This window comes from Centruroides vittatus, unplaced genomic scaffold (assembly GCF_030686945.1).
Source record: "Centruroides vittatus isolate TY-2023 unplaced genomic scaffold, ASM3068694v2 contig_943, whole genome shotgun sequence".
NCBI lineage: Eukaryota > Metazoa > Arthropoda > Arachnida > Scorpiones > Buthidae > Centruroides > Centruroides vittatus.
The window spans coordinates 390,833-406,709 of record NW_027122626.1 but is presented as its reverse complement, the minus strand read 5'-3'; the positions used below and the strand labels follow the sequence as shown (position 1 = coordinate 406,709).

Here is a 15,877-nt window from a genome sequence, read left to right as displayed (position 1 = left end):
TGTGTGTGTTAACAAGTATTTCAGACGAGAATCTTCCATCGGCATCGTCGCCTTAACACGCGAATAATAGCAATCCTGTTAACTAAATGTTTAACTATCGAACATCCGATATGACATCACGTACAATAACCGTACAATACCAACAACTGCGATTCTGTATAATTCTCTTAATGTAACCTAATTTCTGTAGATTTTATTGGATATGAATAAACGCCTATTGCGAATTCAATAAAGCGTGTGGCACGAAGACGTCGTGAATTTATTACGCGAATTTTTTTTTTTTTTTATTTATCTGAAAAGAAATCCTTTACGAAATGATAATGACGAGGATTTTTACTCGTTAAACTGAAAAAAGAAAATTAATTTTCAATAGAAATTAATAAGGAATTAATAAGCTCCTTTCAGTTTAAGTTCGAAGGGACAAATATGCAAATTATACGTTTTATTATGCATTTGAAATAGTTTCGACACAATAGGAACGTAGCAGATCTCCTTTTAGTAGCAAATCATCCGTGTAAAGAAATCGTCGAAGGTTGTTTGTGTAGAAAGTAGCGTAATTTAGTAGCGAATAATGTCATAGCTTGCCACAGGGACTGGACGATCGACAATAGTTTGCGGCTTGATAGAAACTAAATGCTAATCTAGCAAGGAGTCCTCCTTGTTTTTTAAATACATTTTTAACAAAAGAGGATAGAAAAAAATATTATATTTTCTACATAAAAGAAAATATTCGGTTGGCCAACTGATTATCCGAATTTTTTTTCCTAACGTCTCTATTGAAAGAACATGATTATCGCAAAGGTTAAATGTCATCTATAGTGAATTGAAAGGGAGGTAAATATATATATAACTTATATACACTCTTTTTTAATTTGGAAATATCTTTAGACGATTATAATTATTATTATCTAAAAGGAATTAGTATATCTTTAATTGAGGGGCGACAAAAATAGTTCCGTTGAAGACGAGATATTATCAAAGGCTTTGATTTAACAGATGATTGCGCACTAATTACAAAAGTATGATAGAGGCAATTGGTTTGAAGTCTGCACTACGACCAGAAATTTCGAATTATTATCGAGATGCGGCTGAAAATAGCTATTCGAACGATCTCTCGGCCGTCTTCGGCTTATTAAATCAACCTCTTTTTGATATAAGTGATGCAATGGCCAAGATCCTCTTCTCAATTAATTCCCGGCATAAATAACTCGCGAATCGATATAACGTGATTTCAGACAAAGTATGCTTTTGTGTAATTGCTTCGTGGTTATGGTTAATTAGCTCGCATAGCTTAGGTCGAGCCTCACGTCGAGAAATATTCCGAGAGTTGGAAATTAAGCCAATTTATAGTTACAAGATTTTTGTAACCAGATAACATTTAACGCGATTCTATACATATATATTTATTAATGTATATAAATGCAATAGCTTATATTTTTATTTATTTCGGTTAGAAATGCAATAGTGATAAATAGCCTTAGAGACAGATTATCTTAATTTATTTATCTTTATTCGGAATTTGCTGTAGTTGAAAGTTAAAAAAGTTGTGAGTTCTAAACGACATATCCTGTCTTTCTCCAGTAGAGAGGAGGATGACTTAAATTTTTCATCTCGACTTAAAATTGATTTATTTTGTTGCCGATGGTTCGGTTTTGTAGCTTCCTCACCTGTTCAAAATATAGGCCTAGTTGATAAGTTTGACGTTAGAAGCTAAGTAGACAGAAGTGACAGAATGACAGGAGGTCTTAGTTGACCCTGTGCTCTCCTATTGACAGGTGCGGGCGAAAGAGAAGGAGAAGGAACTACAGAGACTGCTGAGCGAGCGTGAAAGACAACTGAACGAGAACCAATCTATTCTATCTCAGAAAGTGAAAGAAGCCGAGAAGAAAATCGCCGAGCTCCAAAGTGGTGAGTTGCCGGCCCGTCGACTCTATCACAAATTAATAAGCGGGAATTGTCCGAGTGAATAGTTTAATAGCGTCGATGCTAATCTGGCGGGATTGAAAGAGGCGGAACAATCTCGTATGCCGGCATGACGGCACAATCGCTGAAGAAATTCCATTCTTTCAATTCCTCTCGTAGCCAGTCTTGGTTTTGGCCGAAGCAGACAAAAGGCATTGGACAGAGTAAATTGTAGTGTGGGTAAACGATTCGCTTCCATTAGATGCTCGGTGTTGGTAAAAGGATGAAATATTCTGCAGAAATACTTTCGGTACCATTACGAGAAATGACTTTTGGGTGAGAAAGAGAAACAGTTGAAACTGTCCTGACTACTTTATATTGGCTGCAAACATCGAAAGCACACACACCAGCTACCTTTTGTTCTTTAGGAATTTAATTGCAAATTTAATCACTTCTCTTACATTTTTCCCTTCTGAATAATTAGTGCACCAATTCTTGAATTATCTTAAATGAACAGGGAAGGATATTAACATTTCCAACGTTGACTCTGTCCACTGGCTCATCAACTTCTGATGTTAGTCACTAATTCACATTCAGCTTAATTTACTCATAATTCAACCTGTCTTGGTCTTTCCTTAATAGAAGGCAATAATAATAAACCCTTCTTTCGCGACTATAAGTTTCTGCTTCTAGCAATGCGGGAGCTTTCAGACTCTTTTTTTCTTTCCCCCTTTTCTCTTTCGGTTTGGATATTTTTAGCGATTATTGGAGGAAAATGGAATCTCGCAGGATAAGTTTAATTTCTTCTCTTAGTCGATACCTTAACCTGTTGTACGGCTGGCATTTTCATTTGCATGAAAACGTAAAGAGAACGAAATACGAGACGGAAAACACTGTCACCCTCCGTGATATATATTTAACTTGTTTGCCGAATTTAGCAAAATTATAATTTGCACCTTAACGACTTTTAGTTAATTCGAGAACTTTTAGATTATTCTGCCTCGATCAACCGGGCCTTAATAATTAGCTCGATAGATTTTTAGAAAACCGCGTCGCTTTTTCTCCTAATTATTAATAATAATAAACAATTTTCGCGCTCCATAAAATTTCCGCCACCGTCCCTATCTGGAGCCAGACCAATGTTTCTTTGTGAGATGGAGGAATCATCAACTCGATGACTCTCTCGGCCATTAAGGTCAGTCCCTTACAAGTCATCCAGCGTTAACTACGGCTCAGTTAACTAAGTGCTGTTCCTTACCTAGGTTTTTCGAGACGATCCGAATACTCGAATGTAATCGGTTTTCGAACCATCGCCCACGGCTAAATGATAGTTCTGTTATTCTTTTTTTCTCTTTCTTTACAGCCTTGGAACGTAGTCAATCCGAACTGTTCGATTTGAAATCGAAATACGAAGAAGATTCACATGCCAAGTAAGTTAAAAACTTTCTAATCCGTTAATCCGGGGGGTATTAGGAATTTTATGGATTTCGGATCAGACGGGGAATTACTACATGTTTATTATTTTATGTCTTTTGCGTATCATTAAACACGCGCAGAGAACTTTTATGTACCGGAATAGATTTGGAATTTTTCTAGTTTGGTTTTTCACCGCATCATTAGATTTTAAGTTAAGGTAATTTTTTTCTTTTTTTTTACAATAATTCTTTCGAAGAATTTTCTAACTTATCAGCCTCATTTCGAAGCTAAGCAAACACGACGACGAAAGGATTTAAAACCTGCAATGGTTTTAAATCCTTTTGTCGGACGCATTAGTCGACTTCGCTACGTTTTTAAGCTTTGTCCTGGCTGGTGAACGTGTCAGCGTGTCGATACTGAAAGATTAAGGCAAGTCACACAACCGGATTTATCTAAAAAGATGCCAATTAGTAGCAATGATCGAGAGCGAAGAAAAGTTTTATACGGTCCAACGTTAAATAAAGTTATTAATGTTTATTCTCTTTCAGGTCAGATGAGATGGAAATCATCATAAACGATCTCGAAAGGGCCAACCAGGTGAGTGAATGATCGATCTACTTGATTGATTACACGAAATGATGCCTATACATAATCATGTAGTACTTACTGTGGGCATTACGTTTCTGTCGAAATTACGAGACGGTATGGTTCTTTTTGTTGGGATACGTTCGTCCACCTTTTTGGAATCATTGTCTTTGTAATTGCTCGGATGGATGGTAAGAAGTACCGGATTTTTATTTTTTTGTAAAAAACTAATGTTTTGAATACAAAAGCGGGGGAGGGAGGAGTCGTTCTCGATCGGCTAGAACGCGTGGCGGGTGGAGAATTAGTGACGGCTAAAAACCTTCCACGACTTAATGAGGATGTCCACACGACCAGACCGGAAGTCACAGGCGATTGTGAGAAGAAACAATTATGGAAACTTGTGATAAGCTTTTTTTATATACGTTATTCTGCTTTGTTCTGATCTTTTTTAATCTCTCCTTCGTACGAAATTCGGAGAATTAATGATATTTAGTCCCTCTCTATCCTAATTTTAATTGCTTAATTAAGCTCGTATTTTGCCTATAAGTTACCATAATTCTTGTTTAGCTTGCGCTATTTTGAATTATCCTACTCTACGCTTCGTTTCTTAAATATTTATTTAGTAAGAAAATATTATATAAGACACAAACACGAAAAATAACGCATAAACGACTTTATTATTAATTTAAAAGCGAAATTTCTCTGGTGATATGTGATGAATGTCACATCATCTAACGGGGAGAACGTAAACAAAACATTATTATGCCGGTTTTAATTAGAGTAAATAAGAAAAATGACTAGAAACAATTTTTAATTCGTGTTTGTTCTCAGATAGATGAATTACCAAATGGTCCGTAAAGACCTTCGGGCAACAAACTACTTGGGTTCTTAACAATCCCGCTCCACCCTCGTCGCGTATATATCGTTGGCAGAGTCGAAATCGTGGCTATCACGCGTGAGTAAACGTGACTGACATGTTCCCACGCACCGTGTGTCAACATCCTTACCAGATTGGTGTAACAAGTGCTGTCGTCTGATTGGAAGAGATGATGCGGATGGTTGAACTCAGAATAGTTTGAATGTGATCACCTACCATTTTGTAAAAGACACAGCCACTAATTTTAGTCTCGAGTTCGAAGCTCGATTTGGATGGACGACAGTCGGATAGCGATTCGTCATCTTGTCCATAATATTAAGCTATGAAAGTTATCTTGTTTCGCCATCCGTGAGATGATGCTCTCTTGTATTCCGTATCGTTTTCAAATCCCATAAAGAAAAGGAAGCTCGTTTTTTATAAAAAATGTGACTTATTTTAGTGGTATTGATGCCATTCTCCGTACAGAATTTAATCTGCAATTATCTAGACCAAAGCCGGATTGTTAGTGATGCTATCATTAACGATTCTGTTTTTCCTTCTTAGAATTGTATCGGAATATGTCCATTCGACAATATAGCCTTTGAGTCTTAAATATAAAACTTTATCTACTTATCTTTTTGGTCTAAATCTCTTGTTTTCGTCGTTATTTTTTTCGTTTTATAACGAGGCACCCCTTGAACTGTTTTGACACGAATTAGATTTATACTTTAAACAGGGAAATTTACGGTAACAAAAATTCATATAAGTTCTACCTGCGGGGCTAGCGGCCATGTTTTTTTTCTTCTTCTTTATAATTTTGAAAAATAGACGGTCTCGTTCATCATTCCCAACTCACCAATATTTTTAATAAGCCCGGGGCTTAAACATGAAAAATGTCGCGAGACCAGTAAACAGTAGGTCTATGACGTGACATTATTTTTAAATGCATTATTTTGTTTGATCTTTTGGATAGCTTATCATTCGTTTTATAAAAATGCCGAAACGTATCGAATATATAAACAGGGATATCTGTTGAGGAGATATTAATGGCGGAACCGAGGTGATTTATTGGTTAGAAAGATAGCGAAGAGCCACGCATGGTCCAGATCTGTTGGATCGGATCCTTTTCAGCAAAAGATAAACAAAAGCGACCATTAGAATTCTCTATACTCGGTCGGGTGGCATACGCATTTTTCGATCCGAGCGGCCAAACGACCTGGAAGCGAGAAAGGGGGGCGGAAAATGGAATTGGCACACGCACCTTGAAAATAGACCCGACAATAACAAAGGCAAAGTGTAAAGCCGTGCGGGCAACTGTTAGCGTGACTGTTTACAGATGTTTGAGAAGGGCAACTTTCGGTAGCCGATTTAAGAATGCCGTCGACTGGACGAGATGGAAGGGGATGGAAAAACTACCTGCAGGAAAAACAGCCAGAGAAGTACCTAGTCACGCACAATATGCGGAGATTGCAGCATCGGCTATTTTCTCCCCAACCTTTTCTTGAGCAATTTACATCTTTAGCCGGACAGGTGAACGGACTACCCGCCCACGCCTCACAGGTACACTATTCTCATCCATCATCTCTCGAGATTTGCCACCGACAAGTAACACTATTGTCGTGGCGGAACTGCACCAAATTGCCGGCCTTGGTTGCTATGAAGACGTCGCCTAACCTTATTACTGGAAAAATGCCGATTACGAATAGATTAGGAGGATGCGCAACGTCGTCGGCATAATAAACAAAAATAGTGGCCCAAGGGTCCTGGGAATGTCCTGCTTCGTAATGATCTCGCAGGTGTCCCGGATAGGTTCTTACCTGATGATTGGACGCGGGGATAGCCTATTTTATATAGAGGTCGTCACTTTTACTCTTCCCCCTTCGCGGCGGGTGACTTTGCAGCTAAGGTCTTCCACGCTCTCTGACTAACAGTTCCTTGTAGATTGACATCTTTTTTCCGCAATTACGGTATCTATTTAAATATCACTAAGGAGATAGCGATTAAATTTGACCAGAATATTCAAAACGGGGATCGAAAATAGATTCTTATCTACAAAATTAATACGTACTGTGTATATAAGACCCTACAACTCATCCGATTCCTGCAAGTTTTCCTTGAGTAACTTATGTCCCAGATTCGAGTTATGTTGCGACGCCTCCGAATTAAAAATTGCCAGTTCTGGTGAAAGTGGTTCATTTTTAAAATCGAAATTACACATAAACTTTAAAATTCACTCGCTTCGTTTTTTTAATTATTACATATTATTATACAATTTCTAGAAGATAATCATTAAGTTCTTTTACCATATCTTTCTAACTGATTAACAACTTTTAACCGGATATTCTACTTTAGAACATTCTTATTCATTATCTTTCATCTGAAACGATACTGATAAAAATAATGATATATAATAATCGTCGAGATAAAAAAAAGTTCTTCAGGAAGTCATAATGTACCTTTGCCTATTTGTTTCGTATTAGATCGAAAACGAAATTATTTTCCTCCTGTCGTATTCTTTGTTTAATCTCTTAACCGTTAAGATAAATTCTTATATTGATGCGAAATTAATAAAATTTCCCTCCTTTCGTGCGAGTTAAAAGAATTTTTCGGGTACCTAAAACTATAATTCTTTACATAAAACAAATCAAATATGAATGTAATTCAGTGCATTTTTTTATTTTTACACTTTTTAAATTATAGAAAGAATAGACTACTGTGGAAGAAAATTAAAGATGGAAAATATACTTTCATATATATATGTATATATGATCTCCTATATACTATGCTTTTTTAGTTTAAATGCGTTTCTGAGCTAGATATTCCTCGTGGCAATATAGCAAACAATGGCCGCTTTCAATAACAATTAAATTGTGAAGATGACACTTGTACTCAGTCCGGAAACTCCAACCCACTCTATGATTAATTCACATCCTATCAGAAACTCAGAGTGAGGAGAAAACAAGGATTTACATAAAACCTGATGCGACAGAGACAGGGAATCGATGCGCCCTGCAGATGGAGTTATTTCGTCCCCCCTCTTCTCGCGGGTCCGCAGAATATCGCGTGAGGTAAGCGCGCGCCCGTTTAAATTCCCCTCCAACCATTTTATGACCAAGACAGCAGCGGTGATGGACAAATATTCGGATTTAGTGGATGGACCTGTCAGACAACGGTCATAAATATGTAAAGGATGGAAGTATGTGTTTTTGAAGGGGGGAAATGCTATGGTCCCCGTGGGACTCTCCTTACGTCTAGCGTCTAGTGGACGGGTAGAAAGTGTGAATTTACGTGGTCCATTCCTACCAGTTCACGGTAGATAAAATTTCGCATTTTCCTCCCAATTCTCTTCACTCCATTCCACCTGGTATTCTAAGTCCGGCTTTCTAATTAGAACTAGACGAAACGACGTTACAAATCACCAACTGCCGCAAAGTAATGTTGCAAAGCGTACTGTTTACTGGGACTTAGACTCTACCCACCGTAATTGCCGGACAAGTGGCCACTCTCCACTCGTTTTTTACCCGTTCGGATCGCGAGACTATCCAAATCTTTTCACGGGTCCCTCGTTTGTTTCCTTCATTACCTCTTGTCCAATATCGCCGAGCCTCCGAATTCGTAATAAACTAGCTCCAGCTTCAGTTTGCCACGCGAGATATAACCAAACAACTTTTCTTTCCAAAACTTAATAATTAAAAAAGTGACTCGATGACTTAAAATTATATCTAGAATCGTTTTTCTAAGCTTTTCGAGAGAAGTAGAAAAATTGCAATTCCGTCGACAATCTTTTATCTTTTGGATCTTTCCGCTATCTTTTATTAAAAATTCTTTTTTTCTTTACTTTTTATTTTTTCCTCTTCTTTCCCTTCCTCCTATCCTTTCTACCTCCACGTTTGTTATTTTCTTATTTAAATTATTAAATGTTTTGTAAACAAAATTTTTGTGTTAAGTAAAATAGATTCTTAGGGGAATTTTAGATTTAATTAGGCTTTCGTTTTTAATACGAAAAGCCCGACAAGCAGACTTTATTTTCGCAAAAACTTTGAATGAAACGTCACTTGGCGCTGGTGGAGGTGAAAAATTTACGTTTTGCTCGGTAGAGTGTGTCCCCCGAGGCGTTTCTTTTTTGACCAAATGCCTTTTCGAATCGAGACACGCAAATGTTAAGTCAGGTGATTCATTCAGCCGTGAAAACTACTGGCAGAGCACCTTAATGGCACATGTTCGATCTTTATTACGATCATTTCAATCGATCAATCATTATTCCTATTCTTCAGTCGCAGTGTCACACTTCATTGATTTCCAAATCTTTCGTTAAGTTTCGAACAGTTTAATCGGCCGTGTCCGGGACGTTGATGTCTAATTATTAACTGAAGCCCGTCTCGTTTCCAGTTGTTAAAATTTTTAAATTATCCTTCTATAATTTATCTTTCTAACTCCAAAATGTCCTTTTTAGTCCTTAGTGTAAAAACATTGATGAATTTCTTCTATGGCTTTCTTTTTTCTTATTGATGTGACTAAAAATATTAAAGAAATTATTAAACTGCGAATATAAAAATTGAAAATATCTGTTCATCTGTAGTAAATGCAAGATATAATCCTTTTCTTGAACAAAACGTTTATATATTCTTCTGGTGTTGTTAGAGAAAGAAAGGATTTAAGTTTCTCGGAAAGCTCTTGTTCTTAAGGTTCTCGAATAATAAAGTCCTTGCAAAAAGAAAAATTGATTCGGGAAAGTCATGCTTTATGAAATTATGAACTATTTCCAATAGAATTCTTAAGATATTTATAATATCCTTAAGGAAATCTGCGTGATTGAAAACTTTTTCATCAGCTATAGTTGCATTGACAATTTATTATCACTCCCTCATAACTGATTATGGTTTTCATGAAATAAAACAAATATATTAGAATGTAGAATAATTATACGAAATATTACGTATTGCTTCGATCAATCATTACGAAAATTTGTTATATACGAAGAAAAATATTCAAATGTTTTATAGTTAACGTCGTTAACGTAGGAGAGAGATATTTTCTGTTTTATGCGATGATTGATAATGCTAATAATAAATAGAATGGTCGAAAAAGAAACGGATTAATTAATATAAGAAAAGGCCCCAGTGGCTGTAGAAGTGTACTTAGAAAATGTGACCGTAAATGATGTCATCAGGGATGAGTGCACACTATTGGTTAGTGTCACCTGCGATTACTATCACCCACGGCCGGACACGCATCGGTGGTCGAGTCGGCGTGACCATAAACAACATCTATACAGTTTCTAACTTGACATTTTTACTAGCCACACGATGTCAGTTGTATAATCTGTTTTAATTTGGAAGAAAAATTTAGGATTAACAAGTTTGTCTCTAGCTTTGTTCTTCATCCCCGGAGGAAGGGAGCCGGAGAGAGAGTGGCGGGAAGGGGATGCGCTCGTTTCCCCACCCCCGTCTAGCTACTCTTTGCTCACAATCAAAAGGAACGGCGATACGGGGACGTTTAAAAGCCCCGGGAAAGCGCAGGGGGTGGCAAAGTCCAGCCAGGCAGAAAATTGCAGGAACAACGCCGTTCATTACAGACATGTAGAGGACGGCTTATCTACGTATTCAGATGCACATCCTACGTACGTAATGAATGCTTCAATTACACTTTTCATAACTCGTGTTTCACCCACCCCGAGTTCCGTTTTCCTATTGCCTTTAATTACCATTAGCGTTGCGTTTGTTCGACCTCGGGACTGAAGGAATGGCAACTATTGGAGTGACGCACCGCTGACGACGGATTGAATACGAATTGGTATTTAAACAGACGCGTTTTTGGACTCTAAATCCATACCGATTAACAAATAACATCTTTTCGAGAGTAAGTTTATAGTTTATTACCGCTGCACAATTATACGAGTCTAACTGGAAGCAAAATTAACAACATTTACATGTTTTATCGTATTTCATCACGCATCGTTTTATTAATTTTCGACCTTCGGTTTTAAATAATTGTCTGAATATATATTTGAAATCGGGTTTTTATTCGGTTCAAAGATTCCCCTCTAAGCTAGAGGAAATCCCCTACACTAGGGGAACACCGCACCAGTTCGTAATTTTAGAATAATGTTCAACATTAATAGTAGATGGAAAGGGTTCCGTCTCCCCTTCCTCCTACAAAATAAATATTGTAGTATTGAATTATTTGGAAATTTTTTCCCCGATGGCGGCTTCACAGAATTTATCGATTGATGATCACCTTTTGCTTAAACAAAGAAGTCTGAAAGGGCAATGCAGAAATTAATTTTTTGTTTTGAATGCATTCTACAACACGTATTTGTAGCTATTTTTGATACTTTTTTCCTTAAAAATTTCACAATTTATTACCTATACTTAGTTTTAAATCACTGTCGTCATTTTAAGTACTAGACAGATCCTTTCAAGTTTGTATTTTTACTAATTAACAGATTAAATTATATTACTAAATTTAGCAGAGGTATACAACAGTAGATTTATAGAGCCAAAGTGTTAGCCATTATGGTAAATAATTCGAATCATATTTTTAAGTCAGTCTACTCAGAAAAAAGACTTCCTTCACTTGTAGGGTTTTTTAAAATAAACTTATGTAATTTCTTATTTTAAATAATATTGGTATTGCAATATTTTTGAGATTAGATAATTTTTTTATCAGTTCAACAATGTTTTTGTTCAGTACTTGGAACATGGAAAGATACAGACATAGCAAATTTCCTTTTTAAAATTGAGATGGGTAACCAATACCCAATATTTTTACTATTCGAATTTATTGCATTAAAGCTTCTTTGAAGCAAAACTTTGCAGATACGAAAAGAGAAAAAAGTAGGAATGCGACGTTAAAAAAATCAACACTAAATATTATATATTAGATCAGAAAAAATTCCATCCATACTTACAACACTTCTATAAAAAGGAGGGGTAAAAAAAAGATAACTTGTGGATCTGTTCCTTTTTTCCCCTTTTTCCCTTAATGATTTATCTTTATTATCCAAGATAATAAATCTAGACATATCTTCGCGTTCCCAATTGAATTAGTACAACTCGAAGAAATATCTTTTTGTTTTGTAGATTTATGGATCGGAGCGTTAATGTTAACATTAGTTAATAAAGAGACAAAGAATTAAAATTTGTGTATCTGCTATATTTGGTCCAGTCAATTGAGTTTTTTATATATGAATTTACGAGCACAATCATCCTATAATGAAACAAACACGAAGGAGGTGGATTCCGGTCCCGTTTTCGTCCATCGGAGAAGCCGAGAAGAGGGAATGAAAAATGGACCGACTGTCAAAAGAAAAAATGAATCTCAGCCACATCGTCGAATGAATATATCATTTAAGTTATTTTTTCTTGGGGGAGGGTGGAAACGATATGCTTGCTTTAACATAAGACCATCAACAATTTATCGAAGGATTCATTTAGCGAAACAAATCGGTTTGGAGAAGTTCAAGAGAGCGGTTATCCTTACAAACAGTCCGGAGACTAACAGTAAGTTGAGTTGGAAAATTTTCCAAGCTTGTCCATGTTTTCAATTGATACGGGTCGAGAGATTTTCCTACCCCCTTAAAAATAGTTAAGACCTGTTGTTATCAAAAAGACTTTTCTTAAAACCCGATAGCTTATATTTTATTATAATTTATGGATTTATCTTCCTGACAAAGTGCATTTTTAATCATGTGCCCGTTCGATAAAACTTTTTAAATTTATTATTCGGGTAAGACAGCTTTAAGATTTATTAAAAGGAAAAAGTTGTAATCATCCACGTAGCAAACCATTCGTTTCAAGTAATAAACAGTAATAGTTGACATTAGAGTACTTTTAATCTCCCGGTAACTTTTAAAGGATCGTTCTTAGAATCACCGGAGCAGAGTTTTCGGCTGTTACATCCAAAACTTAAATAATTTAAAGCAAGGCGAAGGCAGTCAATGAAGCGGATCGAAAAACAAGCGGGGATGCAATACTGTTTAGGGGTTAGGCGATAATTAGTCGGTCTAAACCGATGCCGAAGAGTCATTAGCGTGGGATGACCCCGGTAGAGACAAAGAGAAAGAGAGAGAGCGCCATTCACCATTTCGGTCCGGGGTGGCCGTTATGTGCAATGCCCGTACGACTATTTGCACGTGTTTATGTGACAGGTTATAACACCCGCTCTACTCCAGTCAACATGTTAAATTCCCGAACTGCAAGGTGTCTGCTTTTCGTACATCAAGCACTTCTCTCTCTCTCTCGTGCCGTCTGTAATCTACTACGCCGGCTGGCCATCTGGCGAATGAGAGGTTGGTAATTACGGCATGCCCGGTATCAGATCTGTGGCAGTTGTAACCCTTTATTGCACAAATTAAGGCAGAATAGTCGTAGACAAAGCTTTCGTAATTAACAGCGTTATTTCTTGATTAACTTTTCCCGCCAAACGCTGCTGTGGTTAATGCAATTAGTGATCATCACCACATACGGAGGGGGTGCTTCCTCCGTCGCTATCCCTTCGTGTCTTAAGGCGCACTTTTTCGTCTTTCTTGGCTCGGATTTCTCTCCTCGTGACTTTGATCGAGGTTTCGCGCATTTTTTCCCCGTCCACTTTCTTTTTCTCTACCATTTGATCGAAGTCTTACGCCAGCTGGTAGATTATTGTTGCACTTTTTTCTTATTTAAAAGCGTCCGAACACCAAATATACTTTATTAATTATACCGAAGATGTGTAATTAATTCTGGTCTGGCTTGTTCCGCTTGCATTCGGAGAGGTAAAATATTTTTCTGCTGATTATCAGATGTTTCTCTCTTATTTGTCGTTCTGTTCCGTGTCTCTTGCCATTCTTTTTTTCCTTTCTTTCCGCCAAACTGTATCGACTTAACCGGTTGTATTACTCCAATGAAACGTTATTTACCAAATTTGCTTACCAAATAACTGATTTTAAAATTAATAATTGAAAACTCTAAGAACCACTTAATTTGTATTCGCATTAATCCTAAGTATAAAAGAAAGAATAAAATACGTTATTTCTCTCGCAACCTATGCGATGCGAGCCGCTCATACTTTTACCTTATAAATATTTTTCAAGGCGGTTAAAATTTTTAAAAACTGCTTTATCAGGTTGCTTTCGCTTATTTTTAGCGCGATATTGTATTTCTGTTTCTTTGCCCGTTCACGCTACTTTACTTTAGAAATTAATCAAGCCGTTTTAAAGTTCCTAAAAGAATATAATTAGTCTGTATCAAAGGGTAATTCATAAGTCTGTTGGACTATGACAGTTTCTCACGAGATGTTCCAAAGCTCCGAAATGGTTAAAGAATTTTAAATGAATTACGAGACGGTCCTTTTAGATTACCTGTAACTTTCGACCCCGCAGATCCAAGGTCGCAAATTCTTAATGAGGCACGGGTACGATATATTAATATGAGATCGTATTATAACTTATGATTACTTGGTAGGAATCATCACCATAAAGTAAGATCTCCTTTCAAAAAGTAGAGAAAAAAAGCGTAATTATATATATATAATCGCAATGACAGAAAATTAACAAGTATATTTTTTTTAAAATAGCTTCGTTAATATTATATATATATACATTTTTGAAAAAGTCTGATTTTCGTAAGCGGCATTTGAGAATTACCTGCCAACAACTTGGCCGTTGTGTTGTAATTCGAGAAAAATCGAATGGTGGCCTGTATCTAACACACATCACCAATCTGTAATCTGTTTTTTCTCCGCGTATTCGGTTAGCGTATCGACAGATTTGGTAGCGAGCGAGTCATCTTAAGACCTTACGTATTTGTCAATCGTTGAAACAGCAGATGCGCCCTTATCAATTCCGATCGAATCTCCGTACGCGTCGCTTACAAATTCCACTTTAGTGTTTTTCCCCTTTTCTTTTGAATTATAAAATTTCGATGGGTGGCCGTTTCGTATCGAACAAAATTGCGGAGGGCGAAGCGGCGTTTATCGTTAGGACCGTTGTTTCGCCCACCGATCGTCGACGGGGCTTGGGGGAGGAAGGAGAAGAAATCGAGACAGACTAACCCGCGATTAACCTCTGGCTGCATAAAGCCCGTGCTTAATTTCTCCCGCCAGTCGGCGACACTGTCAGCGGTCCTGGATTACGTTAGTCAGACTTAACCGTGCACTTGACTTTTATTGAGATGAATTAGGGTGAAGTTAAGTTCACGTCAAGGAAGATAGAGAAGAAAAAAAGAGCGATTCTCCAGCAAGCAAGGCCCTCCTCCCCCTCTTGTATTAGCACATTGGTCGGTCTCCCTGCATGACATCATGTTCAGCAAAGCATTGCTTGTGATCTCGGTGGCCTTTGTGTTGTAAACGCTGTGATTGGAGGTAGAAACAAGAGGGGAGACTAACGCGTCATTAATTTCGGAGAACAATCCTACCCCCGCTGTTGGATCAAGGCAAGGTCTCCCCTGATTGAGAACACACTACTGGAGGATGGCCGAGAGATTATCATTAATCAGACGGTTTCTGCTCCGCTATAACCAAATGGGTTTTAATTTGCCATTGTTTAGAGCAACCGGAGTGTCTTGTTGTTGCAGCAATTCAAGCGTTGTAGATTTATGTTGGCTTTCATACCGACGGCCTCATGAATATTCATTAAGACTCTTAATAACGCTCCCGTAATAACTATTAACTCTCAAAGTTTTCCGGGAGAAAAGACTAGTTCCGCTACTAATGGTAATTAATTCCTGATTGTAAAGATCGCTTGTGCTCTTCTCCTAACGTTTATTGTCGGTTTGGTCAGATCTTTTTTCCCCTCGCGATTTTCCTTACCTGTTTTTCTAGACCTTGCTAAACGGATATGTTATTGATTTATTAATGGAAGCGACCGTGTTCTGGCACATGTTCCGTTCTTTCCGCCTACTCGTACTTATTCTAATCGTAGACTTTTTTGCAGTCTTCCTTTCCCTTTCGTTTGCGGTTCGGGCAAAATTACGCACATTCTGTTCAGAATTGACTTCAACCGGGAGACAACAAAAGCGCTCGGTTGCGGTGCAGCCAAGTCGTTAGTTTAAGTGTCCGCCGCAATTTCTAATGAGCTATTTGGACTTCTAGAGAGAGAGAGAGAAATCGGAAAATTTGATTTCTGAGCCGGAACGAGTTTAA

At 37.3% G+C, this 15,877-nt stretch overlaps 1 protein-coding gene across 16 annotated transcripts in view; it reads left to right on the top strand.

The window, feature by feature from the left end:
• LOC136985016 (homeobox protein cut-like 1) overlaps nucleotides 1-15,877 on the top strand; it is a 223,805-nt gene that overhangs the window by 128,389 nt on the left and 79,539 nt on the right. For 15 of the 16 annotated variants that reach the window (XM_067282196.1, XM_067282194.1, XM_067282181.1 and 12 more), the window contains 3 exons: nucleotides 1,776-1,908; nucleotides 3,266-3,332; nucleotides 3,867-3,915. In XM_067282196.1, the coding sequence (XP_067138297.1) occupies nucleotides 1,776-1,908; nucleotides 3,266-3,332; nucleotides 3,867-3,915 (249 nt within the window). The remainder of the gene's footprint in view (nucleotides 1-1,775; nucleotides 1,909-3,265; nucleotides 3,333-3,866; nucleotides 3,916-15,877) is intronic. The other variant, XM_067282197.1, reaches the window with a different exon arrangement.